The sequence below is a fragment of the Balaenoptera musculus genome, chromosome 19, assembly GCF_009873245.2.
Source record: "Balaenoptera musculus isolate JJ_BM4_2016_0621 chromosome 19, mBalMus1.pri.v3, whole genome shotgun sequence".
In the NCBI taxonomy this organism is placed as follows: Eukaryota; Metazoa; Chordata; class Mammalia; order Artiodactyla; family Balaenopteridae; genus Balaenoptera; species Balaenoptera musculus.
Genome location: NC_045803.1, coordinates 60,133,264 through 60,159,086, shown reverse-complemented (window position 1 = coordinate 60,159,086; position 25,823 = coordinate 60,133,264). Strand labels below are relative to the sequence as shown.

The following is a 25,823-nucleotide window of genomic DNA, read 5'->3' as shown; positions in this document are numbered from 1 at the left end:
ATCTGGCACATCCTGGCATCAGCAACTTCAGGCCACCCCACAGAGACCCCGCACTCAGAGAGGTCCCGCCTGTTGTAGGTGCTGGTCCTGCTGCAGCAAGCGCATCTGGAGGTGTACCCCATGCTCTGGCGTGTCTACACCACAATGACATTGTGACATCACGACGTCGCTTTCCTGGCTCTGCGTGTGACTTCCTGCCATGAGAGACAATGGCACAGATGCCCTCGTCACATGGCTGTGCGGGGTGGGCCCCAGAGAACAAAAAGGGATGAGTATCCAGGATATAAACAGAGGACCCGTAAATCCCAACCACAAACAAAACAAAAAATTCAAAAATGGGCAAAGGGCCTGAATAGTCCTTTCTCAAAGAAGAACAAACGCTGAGCATGACTAATCACTAGGGAAATGCAGATGAGAACCACAATTTGATACCCCCCGACACTCATTAGGATGGCTACGAACAACGACAACAACAGAAAACAACAAGCACTTGGTGAGGACGTGGAGAATCTGGAACCCTCTTGCACTGCTGGTGGGAATGTAAAATGGTGCAGCCACTGTGGAGAACAGTGGAGGTTCATCAAGTACACTTACCATGTGATCCAGCAATCCCACTTCTGGGTACATACCCAAAGGAATTGAAACCAGGGTCTCAAAGACATACCTGTACACCCACGTTCACTGCAGCACTATTCACAACGGCTAAAACATGGAATAAACCCAGCTATCCACTGACAGATGAATGGATAAAGAAAAGGCAGCATATATAGACACTGGTATTTTTTCAACCTTCATAAGGAATGAGGTACTTGATAGATGCTAGAGCATGGATGAAACTTAATGACATTATGCTAAATGAAATAAGACAAATACTGTATGATTCCACTCATATGAGGTACTCTGAGGGGTCAAAATCAGAGAGCCAGAAAATATAACGGTGGTCACCCGGGCGGGGGGGAATGGGTGCTGAAATTCAGGCTTCGGATGTCAGACCCGGGGAGAAAACTTGGGTTGATTGTGCGGAAACAGCCTGGGGGGTGGGGCTGGAATCCGGTGCAACTGCAACTGAGGGTGTACGCAGAGGAAGCCTGGGTTGCCTTGGAGGCCGGGCACCATTGTTCGGGGGGGTGCGTGAGAGGAGGAGCGGGACCTGCAATTGTAGCCTTTTCCCCTGCGTGTGGGATCGCAGAGAGCGGGACACGGACTGCACGGGCTCCAGGATTGGTCGCGAGCCACCTCCACTCCCATCGCATACTCTGGGGGTGTGCCTAAGCTGCCACCGCTGTCGAGAAACCCAGGACCGGTTACCAGTTGCCGCATCTGCACACCCCTAGCAAGGGGAAAACAACCAGCACACACTAAGGAAAGAGCTGACAGGTATCCATACTAAAAACAGCCCTGGTACCAAATATATGAAACCCACAGGAGCTACACGGGGACGCCCCCACATGTAAACAGCCCTCCAAAACCAGGTACCAAATATATGAAACCCACAGGAGCTACACGGGGATGCCCCCACATGTAAACAGCCCTCCAAAACCACAGGAGATAACTGTTTCTCCTAAACACACAGAGTAAGAGAAAGAAGAAGAAGAGGAACCGCTCCCAGTTAAAAGACAAGAGAATTCTGCTGAAAGAACCAATAACACACACCTCTTCACTCCAATAGACACTGATTTCAAAAAGGAAATTAAGGAATTAAGAAAGGCTATCGGGGACTTCCCTGGTGGCACAGTGGTTAAGAATCCGCCTGCCAATGCAGGGGGACACGGGTTCAAGCCCTGGTCCGGGAAGATCCCACATGCCATGGAGCAACTAAGCCCATGCGCCACAACTACTGAGCCTGCGCTCTAGAGCCCACGAGCCACAGCTACTGAGCCCACGTGCCTAGAGCCCATGCTCTGCAACAAGAGAAGCCACCGCAATGAGAAGCCTGCACACCACAACGAAGAGTAGCCCCCGCTTGCCGCAACTAGAGAAAGCCTGCACACAGCAACAAAGACCCAACGCAACCATAAATAAATAAATAAATACATTAAAAAAATAAAAGAACGGCTATCGACAGAAATGCACAGTACTATAAAAAGAAACAAACTCTGAAGGGTACCCCAAAAAATTAGAAAACTCATTTGCAGAGACAAAAGCTGAGCTAAAGGCAATGAATAGCAGAAGAATGAATAAGTGAAGGTAGAACAATGGAAATGAGGAAATGACCCAATCAGAAAAGCAGAGAGAAAGCCAAATGAAAAAAAAAAAGATAGCAATATAAGAGGCCTATGGGAGAATATAAAGCGTGCCAATCTACACGTAATAGGGATTCCAGAATGGAAAAACAGAGAAAAGGGCATCACAAATGTATCTGAAGAAATTACGGCTGAAAACTTTCCAAATCTAAAGAACGAAACATATCCAGGTAGAGGAAGCACAGAGGGTCCCAAACCAGGTAAACCCAAACAAACCTACACCAAGACATATTATAATAAAAATGGCAAAATGTAAAGATTAAGAGAGGATTCTAAAGGCAGCAAGAGAATAACAAAGAGTTAGTGACAAGGGAACCCCCATTAGGCTATCAGCTGATTTCTCTACAGAAACATTGCGGGCCAGAAGGGAGTGGCAAGACAGAGTCAAAGTCCTGAACGGGAAAAATCTGCCACCTAGGACATTCTACCCAGCAAGATTATCATTTAGAAAAAAGGAGAGATAAAGAATTTCTCAGACAAGCAACAACTAAAAGAATACAGCAATACTAAACCTATCCTAAAGGAAACACTGAAAGGTCGTCTCTAAATAGAACAGAACGAAGAATCTATAGGAAACAGAAAAATCACAATTGGAAAGTAAATCACTTAAATAAGCCAGTACACAGATTTTTTAAAAATCAGAAAATTTCTGGGAAAGTGGTGATGACCAGAATGAAGAGCCACAGGAAGAAGATGAAGACGTAAAAGGGCATCAAATTCATAAAACGTGGGGCAGGAGAGGAAGAACATGTAGACTTGTTTTCATTTCCTAGAATGTGTTTGAGCCTATATGACTACCAGTCTAAGGCAAGCAGATATAGGAAGGGGTTAACATCCTTGAAAACCAGGGCAACCACAAATCAAAAACATACAACAGATTCACAAAAACCAAAAAGAAGAGGACATAAGTATAATACAAGAGAAAATCATCGGGGAATTCCCTGGCGGTCCAGTGCTTAGGACTCCGAGCTCCCACTGCCAAGGGCCCGGGTTCAATCCCTGGTAGGGGAACTAAGATCCCTCAAGCCGCATGGCATGGCCAAAAAAAAATCATCAAACCACAAAAGGAGAAACAAAAAGTTGTCAATAATTACCTTAAAATGGCAATGGACTAAATGCTCCAATCAAAAGACACAGAGCGGCAGATTGGATTAAAAAAAAAAAAAAGAGCCTACAATATGCTGCCTACAGGAGACCCACTTTAGGGCAAAGGACACACACAGATGGAAAGTAAGGGGATGGAAAAAGATATTTCATGCACACAAATGACAAGAATGTGGGGGTCGCAATACTCATATCAGACAAAATAGACTTTAAAACAAAAGCCATAAAGAAAGATAAAGAACACTATATAATGATAAAAGGATCAATACAAGGAGAGGATATTACACTCGTCAACATATATGCACCTTATATAGCAGCACTCAAATATGTAAAACAAATAACAGACATAAAGAGAGAAACTGACAGGAATACAATAATAGTAGTAGGAGGAGACTTTAACACCCCACTCAGAGCTTCTAGACAGAGAATCAGTAAGGCAACAGAGATCCCAAATGACACAATAGAACAGTAAGACTTAACTGACATTACACCCAAAACAACCAGAATACACATTCCTTTCAAGGGCACATGGCACATTATATAGGACTGACCACATACTAGGGCACAAAATAAGCCTCAACAAATTTCAGAGTATAGCAATTATCTCAAGCATCTTTTCTGACCACAATGGCATGAGACTAGAAATTAACCACAGGAAAAGAAACGAGAGCTCTTTTAGGTGGTGCCTTGGACGCAGCTGGCCACTTCAGGATGAAGCTGAACATTTCTTTCCTGGCCACTGGCTGCCAGAAACTCACTGAAGTGGATGATGAATGAAAACTTCACGCCTTTTATGAGAATCGTACGGCCAAAGAAGTTGCTGCTGACACTCTGGGTGAAGAACGGAAGGGTTATGTGGTCCGAATAAGTGGTGGGAATGACAAACAGGGTTTCCCCATAAAGCAAAGTGTCTTAACCCATGGCCACATCCGCCTGCTACTGAGTAAGGGACATTCCTGTTACAGACCAAGGAGAACTGGAGAAAGAATTCACAAATCTGTATGGGGTTGCACTGTGGATGCCAATCTGAGTGGTCTCAATTTGGTCTTCGTAAAAAAAAGGGAGAAAAGTATTACTGGACTCACTGATACTACTGTGCCTCATCGCCTGGGACCCAAAAGAGCTAGCAGAGGGACTTCCCTGGTGGCTCAGTGGTTAAGAATCCGCCTGCCAACGCATGGGACACAGGTTCGAGCCCTGGGCCAGGAAGATCCCACATGCCGCAGAGCAACTAAGCCCGTGAGCCACAACTACTGAGCCTGTGCTCTAGAGCCCACGAGCCACAACTACTCAGCCCGCGTGCCTAGAGCCCGCAAGCCACAACTATTGAGCCTGTGCTCTAGGGCCCACAAGCCACAACTACTGAGCCCACGTGCTACAACTACTGAAGCCCACGCGCCTAGAGCCCGTGCTCCGCAACAAGAGAAGCCACCTCAATGAGAACCCCATGCACCACAATGAAGAGCAGCCCCCACTTGCCACAACTAGAGAAAGCCCACGCGCAGCAACGAAGACCCAACACAGCCAAAAAATAAAAAAATCAATCGATCAATCAATAAAAAGAGCTAGCAGGATCTGCACACTTTTCAGTCTCTCTAAAGAAGATGATGTCCACCAGTATGTTGTGAGAAACCCCCTAAACTAAGGTAAGAAATCTAGGACCAAAGCACACAAGTTCAGTATCCTTTACTCCATGTGTCTGCAACACAAACGTCGGTGTATTGCTCTGAAGAAACAGCATTCTAGGAAAACTAAGGCAGAGACTGCAGAATATGCTAAACTCTTGGCCAAGAGAATGAAGGAGGCCAAAGAAAAATGCCGGGAACAGAATGTCAAGAGATGGAGGCTGTCCTCTCTGAGAGCTTCTGAGTCCAGTCAAAAATGAGATGTTCGGACTTCCCTGGTGGTGCAGTGGTTAAGAATCTGCCTGCCAACGCAGGGGACACGGGTTTGAGCCCTTGTCCGGGAAGATCCCACATGCCGCGGAGCAACTAAACCCATGCACCACAACTACTGAGCCTGCGCTCTAGAGCCCACGAGCCACAACTACTGAGCCCACGTGCCATAACTACTGGAGCCCGCATGCCTAGAGCCTGTGCTCTGTAACAAGAGAAGCCAATGCAATGAGAAGCCCGCGCACTGCAACAAAGAGTAGCCCCTGCTCATCACAACTAGAGAAAGCCTATGCACAGCAATGAAGACCCAACGCAGCCAAAAATAAAGTAACTAAATAAATTAAAAAAAAAATAATGAGATGTTCTAGGAGTTCACTGGTGGCGTGGTGGTAAGAATCCGCCTTCCAATGCAGGGGACGCAGGTTCAATCCCTGATCGGGGAACTAAGATCCCACATGCCACGGAGCAACTAAGCCCACATGCCACAACTACTGAGCCCACGTGCTCTGGAGCCCGTGCGCCACAACTAGAGAGCCCACACACCACAGCTACTGAGCCTGCGTGTTCTGGAGCCCACGCGCCATGACTAGAGAGCCCACGTGCCACTAGAGAGAAGCCCGTGCGCTGCAACAAAGATCCTGCATGCCACAACCAAGACCTGATGCAGCCAAATAAATAAAATAAAAATTTGAAACAAGAAATAAAACTGAGAAAATATTCATTATCTAACATAAAACTAACCAAATTATTTAAAAAATGAGATATTCTAACAAATAAGATCAGACATTAGAAAAAAAAAAGATATGGGAAAAAAACGATAACATGCTACTAAAAAACCAATGGGTCAATGATGAAATCAAAGAGGAAATTTAAAAATACCTTGAAAAAATGAAAATACAACCATACAAAATCAAAAAAAAAAAGAAAACAGAACCATCAAAAGCTATGGGATGCAACAAAAGCAGCTGTTATAGGGAAGTTCATAACAATACAGGCCTTCCTCTAAAAACAAGAAAAATCTCAAGCAACCTAACCCACCACTTAAAAGAATTAGAAAAAGAAGAACAAGCAAAACCTAAATTCAGCAGAAGGAAGGAAATAATAAAGATCAGAGAAGAAAGAAATAAAATAGAGATTAAAAAAATAGAAATAAATCAATAAAACCAAGAGTTGGTTCTTTGGAGGATAAACACTATGGACAAATCTCTGGCCAGGCTCACCAAAAAGAAAAGAGAGAGAACCCAAATAAAATAAGAAATGAAAAAGGAAACATAACAACTGATGCCGCAGAAATATAAAAAACCATAAGGGAAAATACTATGAACAAGTGTATGCCAACAAATTCAACAACCTAGAAGAAATGGACAAGTTTCTAGAAACATATAGCCCACCAAAACTGTATCAGGAAGAAATAGATAATTTAAACAGACTGATCACTAGAAGTGAAATAGAATCTGTAATTTTAAAAAACTCCCTACAAACACAAGTCCAGGACCAGATGGCCTCACCGGTGAATTCTACCAAACATACAAAAAAGAACTTATACTGATCCTTCTCAAACTCTTCCCAAAAAAATGGAAGAGGAGGGAACACTCCCAAAGACATGCTATGAAGCCACCATCACCCTGATAACAAAACCAGACAAAGACACCACCAAAAAGGAAAGTTACAGGCCAATATCTCTGAAGAATATAGATGCAAAAATTCTCAAAATATTAGCAAACCGAATCCAACAACACATAAAAAAGATCATACACCATGACCAAGTGTGATTCATCGCAAGTTCACAAGGATGGTTCAATGTATGGAAATCAGTACGATACACCACATAAACAAAAACCACATGATCATCTCGCCAGATGCAGAAAAAGCATTTAACAAGATTCAACATCCATTCACGATAAAAATTCTTACCAAAGTGGGTATAGAGGGATCATATCTCAATATAATAAAAGCTATTTATGACAAACCCACAGCCAACATAATACTCAATGGTGAAAAGCTGAAAACCCTCCTGCTAAAAATCTGGAACAAAACAAGGATGCCCAGTCTCACCTCTTCTATTTAACACAGGATTGGAGTCCTAGCCACAGCCATCAGACAAGAAAAAGAAATAAAATGTAAACAAATTGGAAGGGAAGAGGTAAAATTGTCATTATATGCAGATGATATGATACTATATATAGAAAACCCTAAAGACTCCACACAAAAACTACTAGAACTGATAAACGAATTCAGCAAGGTAGCAAGATGCAACATTAACACACAGAAATAGGTCACATTTCTGTACACCAGCAATGAAATATCAGAAAGGTAATTTAAATAAACAATACCTTTTTTTTTTTGGCTGCGCCACCTGGCATGCAGGATCTTAGTTCCCCAACAAGGGATGGAACCTGTGCCCCCTGCAGTGGAAGCATGGAGTTGTAACCACTGGGCTGCCAGGGAAGTCCAACAATATGTTTTAAGATTGCACCCCCAAGGGCTTCCCTGGTGGCACGGTGGTTGGGAGTCTGCCTGCTAGTGCAGGGGACACGGGTTCGAGCCCTGGTCTGGGAAGATCCCACATGCCGTGGAGCAGCTGGGCCCGTGAGCCACAGCTACTGAGCCTGCGCGTCTGGAGCCTGTGCTCCGCAACAAGGGAGGCCGCAATAATGAGAGGCCCATGCACTGCGATGAAGAGTGGCCCCCGCTTGCCACAACTAGAGAAAGCCCTCGCACAGAAACGAAGACCCAACACAGCCATAAATAAATAAATAAATACTTTTTAAAAAATTAAAAAAAAAAAAGAGATTTAAAAAAAAAAAATTGCACCCCCAAAAATAAAATACTTAGGAATAAACCTGCCCAAGGAGGTGAAAGACTTATACACTGAGAACTATAAAACATTAATAAAGGAAATTGAAGCTGATTCAAAGAAATGGAAAGATAGCCCATGCTCTTGGATTGGAAGAATTATATTGTTAAAATGGCCATATTACCCAAAGCAATCTACAGATTTAATGTGATCCCTATCAAATTACCCATAACATTTTTCACAGAACTAGAATGAGTAATTCTAAAATTCATATGGAACCATAAAAGACCCAGAATTGCCAAAGCAATCCTGAAGAAAAGGAACAAAGCAAGAGCCATATCCCTCCCAGACTTCAGACAACATTACAAAGCTACAGTAATAAAAACAGAATGGTACTGGCACAAAAATAGACATATGGATCAATGGAACAGAATAGAGAGCCCAGAAATAAACCCACACACCTACGGTCAATTAATCTTTGACAAAGAAGGCAAGAATATACAATGCGAAAAAGCCAGGCTCTTCAGCACGTGGTGCAGGGAAAGTTGGACAGCTGCATGTAAATCAATGAAATCAGAACACACCCTCACACCATGCACAAATATAAACTCAAAATGGCTTAAAGACTTAAACATAAGACATGACATCATAAAACTCCTAGGAGAGATCACAGGCAAAACATTCTCTGACATAAATCATACTATTGTTTTCTTAGGTCAGTCTCCCAAGGCAATAGAAATAAAACCAAAAATAAACAAATGAGACCTAATCAAACTTACAAGCTTTTTTGCACAGCAAAGGAAACGATAAACAAAGCGAAAACACAACCTACGGAATGGCAGAAAATATTTGCACATGATGCAATCGACAAGGGATTAATTTCTAAAAGTTACGAACAGTTCATACAACTCAACAACAACAACAACAAACAAACCACCCAATTGCAAAAATGGGCAGAAGACCTAAATAGACATTTCTCCAAAGAAGAAATACAGAAGGCCAATAGGCACATGAAAAGATGTTCAACATTGCTAATGATTAGAGAAATGCAAATCAAAACTACAATGAGGTACCACCTCACACCGGTCAGAACGGCCATCATTAAAAAGTCTACAATAACAAATGCTGGAGAGGGTGTGGGGAAAAGGGAACCCTCCTGCACTGTTGGTGGGAATGTAAATTGGTGCAGCCACTATGGAAAACAGTATGGAGGTTCCTCACAAAATTAAAAGTAGAGTTGCCATAGGATCCAGCAATCCCACTCCTGGGCATATGTCCAGAGAAAACTATAATTTGAAAAGATACATGCACCCAACGTTCACTGCAGCACTAGTTACGATAGCCAAGACACAGAAACAACCAAAAGGTCCACCGACAGATGAACGGAAAAGAAGATGTGATACATATATACAACGGAATACTACTCAGCCATAAAGAGAATGAAATAATGCCATCTGCATCAACATGGATGCAACCAGAGATTATCACACTAAGTGAAGTAGGTCAGAAAGAGAAAGACAAATACCATGTTATCACTTATATGTGGAATCTAAAATATGACACAAATGAACCTGTCTATGAAACAGAAACAGACTCACGGACAGAGAGAACAGATTGGTGTTTGCCAAGGGGGAGGGGTTTGGGGGAGGGAGGGAGTGGGAGGTTGGGGTGAGCAGATGTAAGCTTTTATATACAGAATGGATAAACAACGTGGTCCTACTGTACAGCACAGAGAACTACATTCAATATCCTATGATAAACCATAATGGAAAAGAATATATAAAAAAGAATATGTATGTGTATGTATAACTGAAGCACTTTGCTGTACAGCAGTTATTAACACAACATTGTAAATCAACTATACTTCAATTAAAATACATACACACATAAAGTGGAAAAAAAAAAGGAAGATCTGGGGAATAAAATGCCCACCCATGAATACTCTTAAATGCTCTGACATACTCCTGGGGACACACAAGTCCATGCACATGTGCAGGTCTGTGTGCATGCGTAGGAAATAACTGAGAACATCCTATTTTCTCATTTTGGGTTAACCTTGAGGCCTTGCGGAAGCAGGAGGTAAAGGCCAAGGCAGAACTGTAACCTGCGGGGATACTGAAGAGCCTTTGGGTAAAGGGTAGATGACTTACTGGATCAAGGCTTTTAAGGAAATCTGTCTAATCATTAGTTGAGTAACGAGCTAAGAGCACAGAGACTTCAAAACCCACACACAACAGGGAGCTCAGACTTTACAGAATTAGTTCAGGAAAGTCACTAACCGCAGCAGCAAGAGCAACCAACAACAGCAACAGCAGAGAGTCTGGGGAGTAGGAAACTGATTTCTTGAGTCACCACATTATATTATTTAAAATGTCTACTTTGGGGACTTCCCTGGTGGGCCAGTGGTTAAGACTCCACACTTCCAGTGCAGGGGGCGCGGGTTCGCTCTCCGGTCAGGGAACTAAGATGCCACACAGTGCGGCCCCCCAAAAAAAAGAGAAAAAAGAAAATGTCTACTTTGGGACAGAAAATTAGGAGACATGCAAAGAAACAAAGTATGACCCAGAAACTGGGGAACGTTTTTAAAAATCAACTAATAGGGGACTTCCCTGGTGGCACAGTGGTTAAGAATCCGCCTGCCAATGCAGGGGACACGGGTTCGAGGCCTGGTCTGGGAAGATCCCACATGCAGCAGAGCAACTAAGGCCGTGCGCCACAACTACTGAGCCTGTGATCTAGAGCCCGCGAGCCACAACTACTGAAGCCCGCGTGCCTAGAGCCCGTGCTCCGCAACAAGAGGAGCCACCGCAATGAGAAGTCCGCACGCGGCAACAAACAGTAGCCCCCGCTCGCTGCAACTAGAGAAAGCCCGCACACAGCAACGAAGACCCAATGCAGCCAACGATAAAGAAATAACTAATAAATAAATAAATGTATGTCTGTGTGTGTGTGTATATGTATGTATGTATGTAAATTTATTTTTTTTAAAAATCAGCTAATAGGTACTATCTCTGAGGAGGCCCAGATGTTAAACATACTAGATAAGTCAGCTTTCATAAATCATGTTCAAAGAACTAAATGAAATTATGTCTAAGGAATTAATATGACAGAATGGTTCTCACCAAATAGAGAATACCAGTAAAGAAAAAAATTATTTCAAAAAGGAAATGGAAATTCCGTGGTTGAAAGCACATTAAATGAACTTGAGCGGGCAGAAGAGCCAGCAAACTTGAAGACACATCAGTTGAGATTTTATCACACGTGAGAAACAGGGGAAAAATGAACGAAGGAAAATGAACAGTTTCGGAGACCAGCAGGGTATGATCAAGGGTACCGATAATGCTGAAACGGAGTCCTAGAAAGAAAGAGAGAAATGGGAAGAAAGATGGTTAATTTTATGTCAGTTTGGCTAGGCCACAGTACACAGAATTTCAGTCAAATATTACTCTAGATGTTTCTGTGAGGGTATTTTTTAGATGTGGTTAACATCTGAATCGCTAGAAGTTGAGTAAAGCAGACTATTCTCCATATTATGGAGGTCATGTGAAGGCCTCATCCAATCATTTGAAGGCCTTAACAAAAAATGACTGACGTCCCCCAGTGAGGAGGGAATTCTGCCAGCCAGACTGCCTGAAGACTCAAAATGCAGCATCCCCTGGCCCTGGGGTCAGCCTGCCAGCCTAACCTGTGGATTTTGGACTTGCCAGCCTCCACAGTCAGAGAAACTAAGTCCTAACAATCGAGCTATCCATCGAGCTATATATCTTCTAATGATTCTGTTTCCTTGGAGAACCCTAATACATCAGACAAAGACAAAATCAGCTTTTATATGTACAAATAACTAAGGGAAATCATGTCTAAAGAATTAATATGACAGTTAAGAGAACAGTATCCCGCCAAAGACAGGGTACCATTAAAGAGAGAGAACAAAAGTTTTTAAAGACACAAGGGGAAATTCCATAATTGAAAAGTACAAAAGCTAAATTTGAGTTGGTAGAAGAAAGAATCAGCAAATTTGGAGACAGATCAATTAGTATGGTCTAATTTGAGGAAAAGAAAGAAAAACAGTAAAAATGAACAGAGCCTCAGAGACCTGTTGGCTGCTATCAAGTGTACCAACTTATGCATAGTGGGAATCCTAGATGGAGAGAGAGAATGGGGCAGAAAGAATATTTGAAGAAATAAGGGCCAAAAGTTACCCAAATTTAATGAAAAACATTAATCTATCTCCAAGAAGCTCAATAAACTACAAGGACATAAATTCAAAGAGCTCCACACCTAGATGCATCAGAATCTTACTGTCAAAAGCAAAAAACAAAGAATATTGACAGTAGCAAGAGAAATCAGTTCAGGCCACCAGATGGACCCTCAGTAGGATTAACAGTTGACTTCTCATCAGAAACCATGGAGGCCAGGGACTTCCCTGGAGGTCCAGTGGTTAAGATTTCGCCTTCTAGTGCAGGGGGTGGGGGTTCGATCCCTGGTCGGCGAGCTAAGATCCCAAATGCCTCGCGGCCAAAAAACCAAAATGTAAAACAGAAGCAATATTGTAACAAATTCAATAAAGACTTTTTGAAAATAATGGTCCACATAAAAAAAAAAAAACTGAAAAAAAAAAAAAAAAGAAACCATGGGGCTAGAAGACAGTGGCATGACATACTCAAGATGCTGAAAGACGGTCAACCAGGAATTCTCTACCTGGTGAAACCATCCTTCAAAAAGTGAAGGAGAAAGTAGGACATTTCCAGATAAACAAAAACAGAGAACTTATTGCTAGTATATCTGCCCTTCAAGACATACTAAAAAGAGGCCCTCAGGCTCAAATGAAAATCACTAAATAAAAACTTGAATTCACATAAAGAAATAAAAAACACTGCTAAAGACAACTATACGGGTAAACAAAAGACAGTGTAAATGCATTTTTGTTTTAAACTCTTCTGTTTTATTTAAAAGACAACCACATAAAGCAATAATTATAAAACTGTTGATGCATTTACAATGTATAAAGATGTAACTTGTACGTGACCTGCAGCACAAAGGTAGGAAGGAGATAGTTATGTTGGAACAAAGTTTTTGGATACTATTGAAATTCCCTTACTGTTCAATTAAACTAGGTTATTTTAGTTAAGATGTTAATTGCAAGCCCCACACCAATTTTTTTTAACATATAGTAAAAGAAATGGGAATTTACATGGAATACATGAAAATATCTAACAAAACAAGGCAGTGGTGGAGGAACTGACAAAGAAAACAGACAACACATAGAAAGAGCAAAATGTCAGAAGTCTTGTCAATAATTACTTTAAATGTACGTGAATTAAACTCTCCAGTTAAAAGGCAGAGATTGACAGAATTGATTTTAAAAAGATTATGACTCAACTATATGCTACCTATAGACAGACAACAGTCATAGCTGGAGACTTCACTCCTCTCATTTTTCATAATGGCTGGAGTAAGCAGGCAGAAGATCAACAAGGAAACAGAGGACTTAACACCATAAACCAACTAGACATCTATAGAACACCCCACCCACAACAGCAAAGTATATAGTCTCCTCAAGTGCACGTGGAATGTGTTCCAGGAAGGACCATATGCTAGGCCATAAATCAAGGCTGTGTAAATTTAAAAGGACTGAGATAATATAATATAAAGTATGTTCTCCAACCACAATGGAATAAAATCAGAAATCAAAAACAGGAGGGAATTTGGAAAATTCAAAAAATATGTGGAAATTAGACATCACACTCATAAATATTCATAGAAGAAATTACAAGGGAAATTAGAAAATACTTTGAGGTAATTTGATAGAAAAAAAAAATTGAGCTAATTCACCACATAATTAGCAAAAGAAGTATGTGGGCGGGGTGCCCACTGAGACCCCTGAGCTAACAAGGCAGCCAGAGCAGGACCTGGGCTGGAGGACATCCTTGGGGCCAGCACCGTGAACAGAGGCTTCGAGTTCCAGGTGCGACGGAGCAGACACGCTTTACCCTTCTCTCCAGCTGAATACAGCACTGAGCCTGAGCAGCATGACAGCACAGCTAGGTAAGGATGGAGAAGGAAACAGCAGCAAGTGCAACGGGGAGATACCAAAACCTGAAGTACTGCTGACCCAGCACTGAGTTCACAGCTGTCTTTTCTTCCAGCGTCATCGCCTCAACTTAATACAGGCTGAAATCCAGAAGGCAGTAAGTGGCGCAGACAGAGATCCAGGAGAAAACTTTCACTTCTGGCTGGAGGAGAGAAAAGGGGGGTTCCTAATGCTCAAAGTGAGCACGGAAATCCCTCTGTTCCTTTTCCCCTCCATCCTCTCATGTGGCAGGACTGGCTGCAGCTGGGGCGGGGGCGGGGGGGGGGTCAGTATTCTGAGGAAGGAAAACTTCTTCCGCTCACAGTAGCTCTGAGACCAAGAGGGTGGGGTCAACTCCCGTTGCGTTCTTCCCTCTCTCTCCTCCCACTACGTGGGCCTGGATGTGGACCCAAACATAGTTCAAGCAGAGCAGGGTAACTAGAGGCCCAAGTTTCTGCCCAGAGGATCAAAAAAGGGGCGGCGCAGAAAGCACCAGGCGATTGTGGATAGAGAGCAGCTCAGGAAAGCGATCCCATAAAACGTCTTTTTTTACTCCAGGGCTCAGCCCCACTCATACATGCATGGATTTGTTTCTAAATAGCACACTACAAACTCTGGGAACACAGAGACCACGCATACCCAGATCACAAACTGCCATTACGTGATGCACACCTGGGACAGATCAGAAGAGAACCACAAAGGCTCTGCACTGAGTTGACAGTGGAACTACAGCTCACAGAAGCAGGTTGGAACTTACTGCTTGAATCTATCCAGGTGGGCTGCCTGATAAAACGTAAGTACCTGGGCTTCCCTGGTGGCGCAGCAGTTGAGAATCTGCCTGCTAATGCAGGGGACACGGGTTCGAGCCCTGGTCTGGGAAGATCCCACATGCCGCAGAGCAACTAGGCCCGTGAGCCACAACTACTGAGCCTGCGCGTCTGGAGCTTGTGCTCTGCAACAAGAGAGGCCGCGATAGTGAGAGACCCGCGCACCGCGATGAAGAGTGGCCCCCGCTTGCCGCAACTGGAGAAAGCCCTCGCACAGAAATGAAGACCCAACACAGCCAAAAATAAACAAATAAATAATTTTTTAAAAAACACAAAAACAAAAAAACCCCACATAAGTACCTGTCTCCATAGTTTCAAAATAAAGACCCAGGGTCTCACACGTCTGGGATACAGTTAAAAAAATTCTTCAGCATATGAAAACCACAAAAACTCAATTCACATAGGAAAAGACAATCAACAGATACCAGTGCCAAAATGGCAAAGATGTTGGAATTATCTGACAAATACGATGTTTATTATGCAAATACTCTCAAGAAGCAATCACGAATGTTCTTCAAACAAATGCTAAAAATAGAACATCTCATAAAAGAAATAAAAGATATCAAGAAAACCCAAGTTGAAATTTCAGAACTGAAAAATAAAGTAAGCACAATAAACTCATTGTATAGACTTAACAGCAGAATGGAAAGATTCAGTGAACTTGAAGAGAGATCAATAGACATTATTCAATTTGAACTACAAAGAGAAAAATTAAATTTTAAAAATGAACAGATCCTCAGATACCTGGGGGACATAAACAAAAAGTCTAACATTTATGTGACCGGAACCCCAGAAGGAGAAGAGAAAGAAGATGGTGCTGAAAAATTTGAGGAAATAAAAGGCTAAAAAACATTCCAAGTTGGGCAAAAGATACAAACTTACAGATTCAAGAAGCTAAGAAAACCCTAAAGAAGATAAACCGAAAGAAAGCCATACCTAAACAAATCATAATCAAACTAGTGAAAGCTAAAGAAAAAGAAACGAACAATCTGAAGAGAAAATTACTAAAAAAATTTCTTTTACAAAAGCTTCGCAAAGAATAAAATTTTTAGGAATTAGCTTAACCAAGAAGGTGAAAGAATTACACAGTGAAGACTATAAAACACTGCTGAAAGAAATTAAAGAAAACATAAATAAATGGACACACAGCCCATGATCATGGATTGGAAGATTTCATGTTGCTAAGATGTCACGACCACCTACAGTGATCTACAGATTCAATGCAATCCCTATCAAAATTGTAAGGACATTTTATTTACATAAACAGAAAACTCATTCTAAAATTCCTATAAAATCTCAAGGGACCCCAAACAGCCAAAACAATCCTGAAAAAGTACAAAGCTGGAGGACACACTTCCTGATTTCTAAACTTTCTCCAAAGGTACAGTAATCAGTGTGCACCTGCCCTCAAGACAGATACACAGACCGATGGAACTGAATAGAGAGCCCAAGAATAAACCTCACATCCATGGGCAGGTGATTTTACACAGGATGCCAGGACCATTCAACATGGAGAGGGCCATCTCCTCAGCAAATGGTGCTGGGAAAGACATCCACATGCAGAAGGATGGAGCTGGACCCATAATTATTTAACAGCATATACAAAAATCAACTCAAAATGGATCAAACCTAAGTGTACAACGTAAAACTATGAAACTCTTAGAAGAAAATGTAGGGCAAAAGCTTCATGATGCTGGTAATGTCACGAAGGTAATGATTTCTTGGATATGACACCAAAGGCACAGGCAACAACAACAAAAATAGACAAACCGGACTTCATGAACATTTAAAAATGCATCAAAAGACACTATCAACAGAGTAAAAAGACAACCCACGAAATGGGAGAAAATATTTGCAAATCATATCTCTGATAAGGGATTAATATCCAGGATATATAGAGAACCCGTAAAACTCAACCAGAAAAAAAACCAACAAGCAACTCAATTCAAAAATGGGCAAAGGGAGACTTCCCCGGTGGTCCAGTGGGTAAGACTCCATGCTCCCAATGCAGGGGGCCCGGGGTTCGATCCCTGGTCAGGGAACTAGATCCTGCATGCATATCGCAACTAAGAGTCCGCAGGTCGCAACTAAGAAGTTCGCAAGGATTCACATGCCACAACTAAAGATCCCCCATGCCGCAATGAAGATCTCGCGTGCTGCAACTAAGACCTGGCACAGCCAAAATAAATAAATAATAAATAAATAAGTATTTTTTAAAAAACTGGCAAAGGAGGGGATTCCCTGGAGGTCCAGTGGTTAGGACTCTGAGCTTCCACTGCAGGGGGCACAGGTTTGACCCCTGGTCGAGGAACTAAGATCCCACATGCCGTGCGGCACGGCCAAAACGAAACAAAAAAAATGGGCAAAGGACTTGAATAGTCCTTTCTCCAAAGAAGATATACAAATGGTCAATAAGCACATGGACAAATGCTCAACATGACTAATCACTAGGGAAATGCAGATGAGAACCACAATGAGATTCCCCCTGACACACATTAGGATGGCTACTAACGACAAAACAAAACAGAAAACAACAGGCGCTGGTGAGGACGTGGAGAAACTGGGACCCTCCTACACTGCTGGTGGGGACGTAAAATGGTGCGGCCACTGTGGAAACAATATGGAGGTTCTGCAAAAAATTAGAAATACACTTACCATATGATCCAGCAATCCCACTTCTGGGTACATACCCAAAGGAATTGAAACCAGGGTCTCCAAGACATACCTGTACACCCACATTCATCGTAGCACCATTCACAACGGCTAAAACATGGAACAAACCCAGCTATCCACTGACAGATGAATGCATAAAGAAAAGGTGGCATATATACCTGATATGTACTGATAGACGCTAGAGCATGGATGAACCTTAAGGACGTTATGCTAAATGAAATAAGACAAATACTGTACGATTCCACTTATATGAGGTACGGTGAGTAGTCAAAATCAGAGACAGAAAATATAACGGTGGTCACCCGGGCAGGGGGAGAATCAGGAGCTATTTAACAGGTATAGAGTTTCAGTTCTACAAGATGAAGAGAGTCATGTGGGTGGATGGTGGTGGTGATGGCTGCACAACGATGTGAAAGTATTTAACGCCACTGAACTGTACACTAAAAAACGGCTAAGGTGGTAAATTTATGTTATGTGTATTTTAACACAATAAGAAAAAAAAAGAAAACCTCAAGTGAAATAAAGACATTTATGATACAAAAGTAAAAATAATTAGTCTCAAACAGACCCACACTACAAGAAGTCTTAAAAGAAGTCCTACAGACAAAAGTAAAATAATATCAGAGAATTCTGCATCTACGTAAAGAAACAAAGATCTTTAGAATTAACTACATGGCTAAACAAATAAGATATAGCTCATGTATTCCTTTAAAACATAACTGCCTGTTTAAAAAGTGACAACAATGCACTTATTGATTACAGCACAAGAAACATACAATGTTAACAACAACAGATCAAGAAAAGTGTGGGAGAAATGGAAGCGTGCTACTGTAAGGTACTTAAAGGTGGAACTGGGACAGGCTGGGACCTGGGGCCTCTGCTGCAGGGCCTGCACCTGGACACACGTCTCCTCCAGCAACAAATACAAAGAAATTACAAGGGACTAAAAATAACGGCGTGCATGCGCAGTTGGGGCAAATTATGAACTAGATACAAAAAGACCAAAAACCCCAACTGCCACGTCTACAGAGCCCAGAGCAAAAGCAGGAGGTCCCGCGCAAGAGCGGGGTACGCGTGTGCGCCCTGCACTCAGCACCACAAAGGGGTGGGCAGACCACCTAAGGCACCCCTCCGCCCCCCCCACCAGACACACCCCTGCCCTCACCCCACATAAGGAACCAGCTCGCCCCTCCTCGGGGAGCGAGCAAGGGAACCTGTTACTGGTTCTCGCTACCCGCTTCTGTGGCAGGGATCCCGCTAAAGCCTTGCCTGAATTTCTTCTCTGGCCCCGATCAATTTCTATTGATTAAGGAGGCCAAGAACCCTGGTCGGTATCAGAGTTAGTGGCGCCCATCGTGGGGCAGTTGCCCCCTTCTGGGGAGAGGATCTGGGCACCTTGGGGGCCACCGGATGCAGCTTCCCCGTGGCTGACAAGTGGCCGCCTGAATCTCCTGTTTCAGCATCACCACGTTTGGTAAGTCTGCCTTCCTGGCCTCTGGGGGCCTCAGGACCCTCATTCAGGCAACGCTTTCCCCTCCCCCTTTTCTTTTTCCCTCTCCTGCTGTCTCTCTGTCCTCTCGTACTTCGGTCCTCTCCTTCCGAGACAGTGGATGGCAGGCAGCTACAGCGTCACTCCTCTCAGCTGGTGAGACCTGCTCCCTCTGGCCAGCCACGGCTCACCTTGACGGGTGACAAGCAGAGCGGGGAGAGGCTCGCCTTACGCGGCGCAGACCCTGGTGCAGCGGGCTTCCCCCGACCGGAGAGTCATGAGAGGGACAGAGGCGCCGGCCTCGCATCGGGTAGTGGCTGGAAGCCCCATCACCCCAGCGTTCTCACCTTCAGTTTCCTGCTGTCTCTCCCTTCCAGTCTTTTCTGTCCCTCCTCCCTGCACCTCTCCCTTGATGCTTATACCTGCACTCCTGTCCCCTTTACCCTGATAACTTCTTGTTTGTGTCTTTAAGTTTTCGTCACTGGTGTTTTTGTTTTATGTAGTTTTGTCTGTCCAACTGCTCCTACAAGTCTCTGCTGACGTTGTGGGCATGATGGAGCATTTAAGCCTTGAAATACAAACACAGCCCACGTGGCCTGAGACTCCAGCCTTGGGTTTTAGTGGGATTTTAAAGAGAAAAAAAAAAAAAAGGGAGAGGAGCTTGCATCTCTCTCCTCTGCCTTTGCAATGTAACTATCCTGCCTGGACGCTCAGGAACTACCTGATCCATCTGTAGTCCCCCAGACTGAGGGAAAAAAAGAGGCCTTTCTAAATCCAAGTGGGAAAACTGAGATCTCTGGTTCTGTCTTTATGTAAAAATTCACTTATAAATGAGCTGTATTTAATTAGCTTAAAGGAAAGCGAGCACTTATAAACATTCTCAGAAATATAAAAGAAAACTCACCAGAATACATTTCAGGTTCATGTGATCTGGGAAATATTCAATATTAAATTAATACCTGGTACTAGAGCTAGCTTAAGCTTGTGGGTTTAATTAATACAGACCTGTTTTTGTTTGTTTGTTTTCGTTTTAGTTTTGGCCGTGCCGCGTGGCTTGCGGGATCTCAGTTCCCTGACCAGGGATTGAACCCAGGCCCCTGGCAGTGAGAGCGCCAAGTCCTCATTTGGGAATTCCCAATACAGACCTGTTTTTAGCGTCATCAACGTTAAGTATAATGCGTTTATTGTACCTACGGTTACTGGAAGTCAACAAGAGCATATTGTTTCTGTTATAAAATCTGACAAGAAGGAAAATAACTTGATATAATTAAATTTTTAACTAAATGTAACTGAGATGAGCGCTTTTTGGGAAACACTGTAGGAATAATTATGTTTTGGAAGTCTCCATCTAGAATAGTCCCTCCAGGGACTTCCCTGGTGGTCCACTGGGTAAGACTCCGCGCTCCCAGTGCAGGGGGCCTGGGTTCCATCCCTGGTCGGGGAACCAGAACCCACATGCATGCCGCAACTAAGAGTGCACATGCTGCAACTAAGAAGTCTGCATGCCGCAACTAAAAAAAGATCCCGCATGCCAAAACTAAGACCCAGCACAGCCTAAATAAATAAATAAATAAATACTAGAATAGTCCCTCCAAATGTTGGTAACTTGAAACTAAGTTAAATGATAGGGATTCACTGACTATTCAGGCTATTTCAAATAAGATGAAATATTGGAACATTAACTGCTAAACGGGTCTAAATTTACCCACTTTTGTCTTCTTGTGAGAGAGAAACCAAAGATTTTTGGTGCCACCTTGAGATGTTCCCTACCAATCTGTAGAATGCCAGTGTAGAAGACAGTTCACAGTTGCATAAGGGAAATAGGACGTGTGTTTCCAGAAAAGGTATGAGGAATGGAAATATATTTTGTTGAAAGGAGAAAGGGATGATTTTTGTCCTAAAACTGGTTATTTCTGAATGGAAAAAAATAAGGGACAAAAGATGGTTATAGAAAGTTGCAGAAGGTTTGCAGAAAAGGACCACTGGGAAAAGACTTTTGTATGTGGTCACAATTTTCTAAGGTTGGATTAAGTTTATTTATGTAAAAGGATTTTATGAGTAGGCTGATGCAAGACGGGATTTGGTTCTTCTCTCTCAGAACAAAATTTTCCTGGAATGCTGCTTTTGATAACAGATCGTGTGAGTTTCTGTGCCTTTAAGTGATCTGTATTAACGTTTGGAATCTTTTTTTCACCTTACTTAGCTCAAGGAATCATTGTTTCACAGCGACCTATGATTCTATCTGACCAGGTGTTTTAAAACTTTTGACAGACTTCCCAAATATCAAATTTTAACTAAAGTTCTTTTGATCTCCAGCTAACTTTGGGGTGCTTCAAAGGGCCCCTGGAGCATTCCAAAGAAAGATCCTAAACTAACTGGGTTGGTATGTTAAACTACATGGGAAACACTGTCCAAACTCGCTGTTGCCTGTGTCAGATGGAACCATCAGGCTCTCCCCAATTTTATCACAGACACCAAACAGGTAGGGGAAAGGGTTTGGGGCTCTTCCGCTGTCTCTCACCTTACTCTATGTCCAAAAACTGCCCCGTGGGAATACGCCCACTTCTAGGCCCTCAGGTCCTGACCCCTGTGGCATCTTCCATTGCTCCCAACTCCACTTCCTCCAGGAGTCTCTCTCTGCACCTCTAGGACCCCCTCACTCCAGGCCTTGGCAGCCCATACACTGTTACAGACTACCTATTGGACTGGCCACTTCCAAGCAGCCCACATCCTAGGCTTTATAGATGCTCAGTCTCGAGGAATACACCCCAGCATAGGGAAACTTTATAGACAACAGATCCCCCTCTAGGAGAGTCCTGGCAACGCCCTGACACTGGTTCAAACGTCCCCTACTGGGGACCCCTCGAGCGAGGGACGGGGCTGACCAGAGACGTCTGGTTAGGCAATGGGAGAGTACAGGATGCTCAAAATCCCATTAAGTCAGAAGGGAATTCGGAGGACACTCCGACCCCCTCCCGACAAAAGCCTCCTAGTAAACGTCTCTGAGACGTTGGACTTCATTTCTAGGAGCGCTCTTTCTAAGCTGCAGGTTACTGAACACGGGAGGATCCTCTAAGCCAGAAGAAACACCTCTGGAACGTACCCTTAAAAACTGGAAATTTTTTAAAATAAATGGGCTGAAAAGCGAAAAACTTAAACTTTACTGTAACACTGCCTGGCCTTTATATAGGTTGGGGGATGGAGAAAAATGGCCTGAAAACGGGTCTCTAAATTACAATACCATCTTGCAATTGGATCTTTACTGTCGCAAGATCGAAAATGGACTGAGGTTTCCCATCTTCAAGCCTTCATGGTCCTTTACCAAAACCCCACTCTATGCTGCTCCTGTAATCAAAAGCCAGGGGAATCAGAAAACACTTTCAACATTTTAGATGATCCCCTTTTAACCTTCCCCAATTCTCAGGGGGGAAACCAGGTCTCCAGAGCCACCTACTTCTTCAGATACCTCTGACCAATCTACACTCCGCCTCCCTATGTTCCTTTATACCCTCCGTTACCCCAGGAGGCAGAAGCTAGTCCCTCTGGGGTAACTCGTAGTGGAACCTCCTATCACCCAGGACCAGGGAAATTACGCCCTCTTAGGGAAGTGGCAAATGGCGAAGGGACAATCAGAGTACATGTGCCGTTCTCTTTAACCAACTTAGCCCAATGCAAGCAGAGACTGGGCCGGTTTTCGGAAGACCCTAGTAAGTCTGCTGAAGGGTTTCAGGCCCTAACTCTGGCATTTGATTCAACCTGGAAGGATGTCCAAATAGTCCTGTCTATTTGCTGTACCCCTGAGGAAAAACAGAGACTTGGGGAGCAGCCCAGGGGCACGCTGATCAGCTTGCCAGGGACCAACCCGAACATTTTGTTATGGGTGGAGACGCAGTCCCAAATCAGGAGCCCCTCCCGTGAGGGAACAGAAGCCAGGAAGCACATGATCCAATGTATACTAGAAGGGATGAGAAGGTGTATCAAAAAGCCAGTTAACTATGAAGAGGTTAAAGGAGTGACGCAAGAAGAAAAAGAACATCCAGCCCTCTTTCAGGGACAGCTTGTGGAGGCTTTTAGAAAATTTACTAACATTGATCCCTCCACTCCCGAGGGTAAATGCCTTCCGGGACAACATTTTATCAGTGAATCCGCCCCTGATATTAGGCGGAAACTCCAAAAATTACAATTAGGCCCACAAACACCTATGTCCTAACTCCTAGAGGTGGCCTTTGGGGTATTTAATAATCGAGATCAAGCTGAGGAGGAAGAGAGAACCCAACGTGAAAACAGGCAGGCCAGGGCTCAAGCTAAACTGATAGCCGTAGCTGTCAGCCATGCCTTGCGACCTCAGGACAACCCAAGGGGGCCAAGGAAGCTTCACCGTCCGCCTAGAGGTATAAACCAGCAAGGGGGAATGCTTCAAATGCAAGTCAACCGGCCACTGGGCCCAAAAGCGCCAAAAAGAACCCCTGCTCCATGCCCGGTCTGCAAACGAACAGGTCATCGGAAGTGGGACTGTCCCCAGTCCCGAAAGGGAAGGGGGGCTCCCACCCCCGAGATGGCCATGCTGGATGACTGAGGAGGCCCGGGGATTCCGGTGGCTCCCTGCAACAAGATGTCTATCTCCATCAAGGAGCCCTGGGTGGTCCCTGATGTAGCAGGTAAGAAAATCAATTTTTTAATTAATACGGGAGCCACTTACTCTGTCCTGATCTCTCACGCTGGACCTCCTTCCTCCAAAAGCTGCAGTGACGTGTCACTGGAAAGCCTCACACCCGTTTCTAACCTGGGCCTCTCGCTTGTCAATTTGAACAGGGTTTGATCTCACATGGCGTTTTAGTTGTGCCTGAGGGTCTTACCCCACTACTGGGGAGAGACCTTCTGGGCTCCCGCGGAGCCGTGTTACAGTTAGGAGGCCCCAAGCAGCCCCTTTTCTTGACTCTAAGACAAATCAGCTGGAAGAACAAGGGCCTATTCCCAACCATATTCTACACGCAGTAAACCCTGCAGTCTGGGACAAAGGAATCCCTGGGAAAGCTCTAAGTGCCCAACCTGTAAAAATCAGCCTTAAGCCAAAACTCACTTATCCTAACAAGAGGCAGTACCCCATAAAGTTGGGAGCAAGAAAACGTTTGCAACCCCTCATAAATTCTTGAAACATGGCCTCTTAGTGCCCTGTCAGTCTTCATGCAGTTGTTAAACCAAATGGGGAATATCGAACGGTACAGACCTTAGATCAGTAACTGAGGCACTCCCTATACATCTCCTCATGGCCAACCCTTATATTAGCCCAGGTTCCTGGAGATGCCAGATGGTTTACTGGGCTTGACCTCAAGGATGCCTTCTTTTGTACCCCAGTTCATCCCTCATCTCAGTACCTGTTTGCCTTCAAGTGGACTAACTCCCACTCAGGCCCAATGCAACAATATACCTGGAAAGTATTGCCTCGGGGGTTTCGGGACAGCCCACACTTGTTCTCCCAGGCCCTAGGAAAAGAACTAAGGGTAATTAATACACCTAAAGAAAGGGGCCATTCTACAGTATGTGGATGATATATTAATACGTAGCCCCCCCATGGAGCCCTCAGATCAAAATACCATTGAAGTCCTTAATTTCCTTGGTGCCCGGGGCTACAGGGACTCCCAGAAAAAGGCACAAATCTCAAAGCAACAAGTTAAATATCTGAGATATATTATAAACACTGGAAGTAGACAGTTATCTCCAGATAGAAAACAAGCTTTCTTAGGCCTAAGCACCCCAAAGACAAAAAAAAAAATCTTCATACTTTCTTAGGCATAGCCGGATTTTGCAGAATTTGGATTCCAGGATTCAGGCTAATGGCTAAGCCCCTATATGAAGCCACTAAAGGCCCAGATACAGAACCATTACTTTGGACAGGGGAACAAGAAAGGGCTTTTAATAATATCAGACAGGCCCTCACCAGAGATCCTGCTCTGGTCTCCCCAACTGAAAATAAAACCATTTATCTTGTATGTAGCTGAAAAGCAGGGGACAACTCTGGGGGTCCTTGTACAGAGCTAAGAGAAGTTCCTCCGCCTATAGGCTATTTTTCCAAACAACTAGACTCCGTGGCCCGAGGCTGGCCTGGCTGCCTCTGGGGGAGGGTAGCTGCCACTGTTTTATTAGTAGAAGAAGCTGACAAGCTCACCTTTGGACAGCCACTGAAAGTCCAGACCCCTTATCAAGTGCAAGGGATTCTAGAGATAAAAGGCCACCACAGGCTAACTGGAGGCCGCCTTACTAAGTACCAGGCTTTACTCCTTGACTCCCCAGAGGTAACCCTGAAAACCTGCTACACCCTCAACCCGGCTACACTGATGCCTGCTGAAGGCCCAGAACTAACACATTCCTGCCTTGAAACCCTTGACCAGGTTTATGCCTGTAGGCCTGATCTAACAGACCAGGCTACAGAAAACCCTGAGGAAGAATGGTTTACTGACAGCAGTAGTTTCGTTAAAGATGGAGCCAGGAGGGCAGGGTATGCTATTGTGAGCACTCATGGTGCCACAGAAGCCAAACCTTTGCCACCTAACACTTCAGCCCAGAGAGCTGAACTCATAGCCCTAACCTGAGCCTTAACCTTGGGGGAAGGAAAAATTATAAATATATACAGACTCGAAATATGCCTTCCTTATTTTACATGCCCACGCAGCTATCTGGAAAGAAAGAGGACTTTTGAATGCAATAAATTCCCCTGTAAAACATGG

At 43.8% G+C, this 25,823-nt stretch overlaps 1 protein-coding gene and 1 pseudogene across 1 annotated transcript in view; one reads left to right on the top strand and one right to left on the bottom strand.

Annotated features, from left to right (window-relative positions):
- LOC118884646 overlaps positions 1–25,823 on the bottom strand; it is a 43,258-nt gene continuing 17,435 nt past the window's right edge. The window contains exon 3 of the mRNA XM_036832348.1: positions 1–194. Within this exon, the coding sequence (XP_036688243.1) occupies positions 55–194 (140 nt within the window). The 3' untranslated portion in view covers positions 1–54. The remainder of the gene's footprint in view (positions 195–25,823) is intronic.
- On the top strand, positions 4,059–5,232 carry LOC118885543 (annotated as a pseudogene).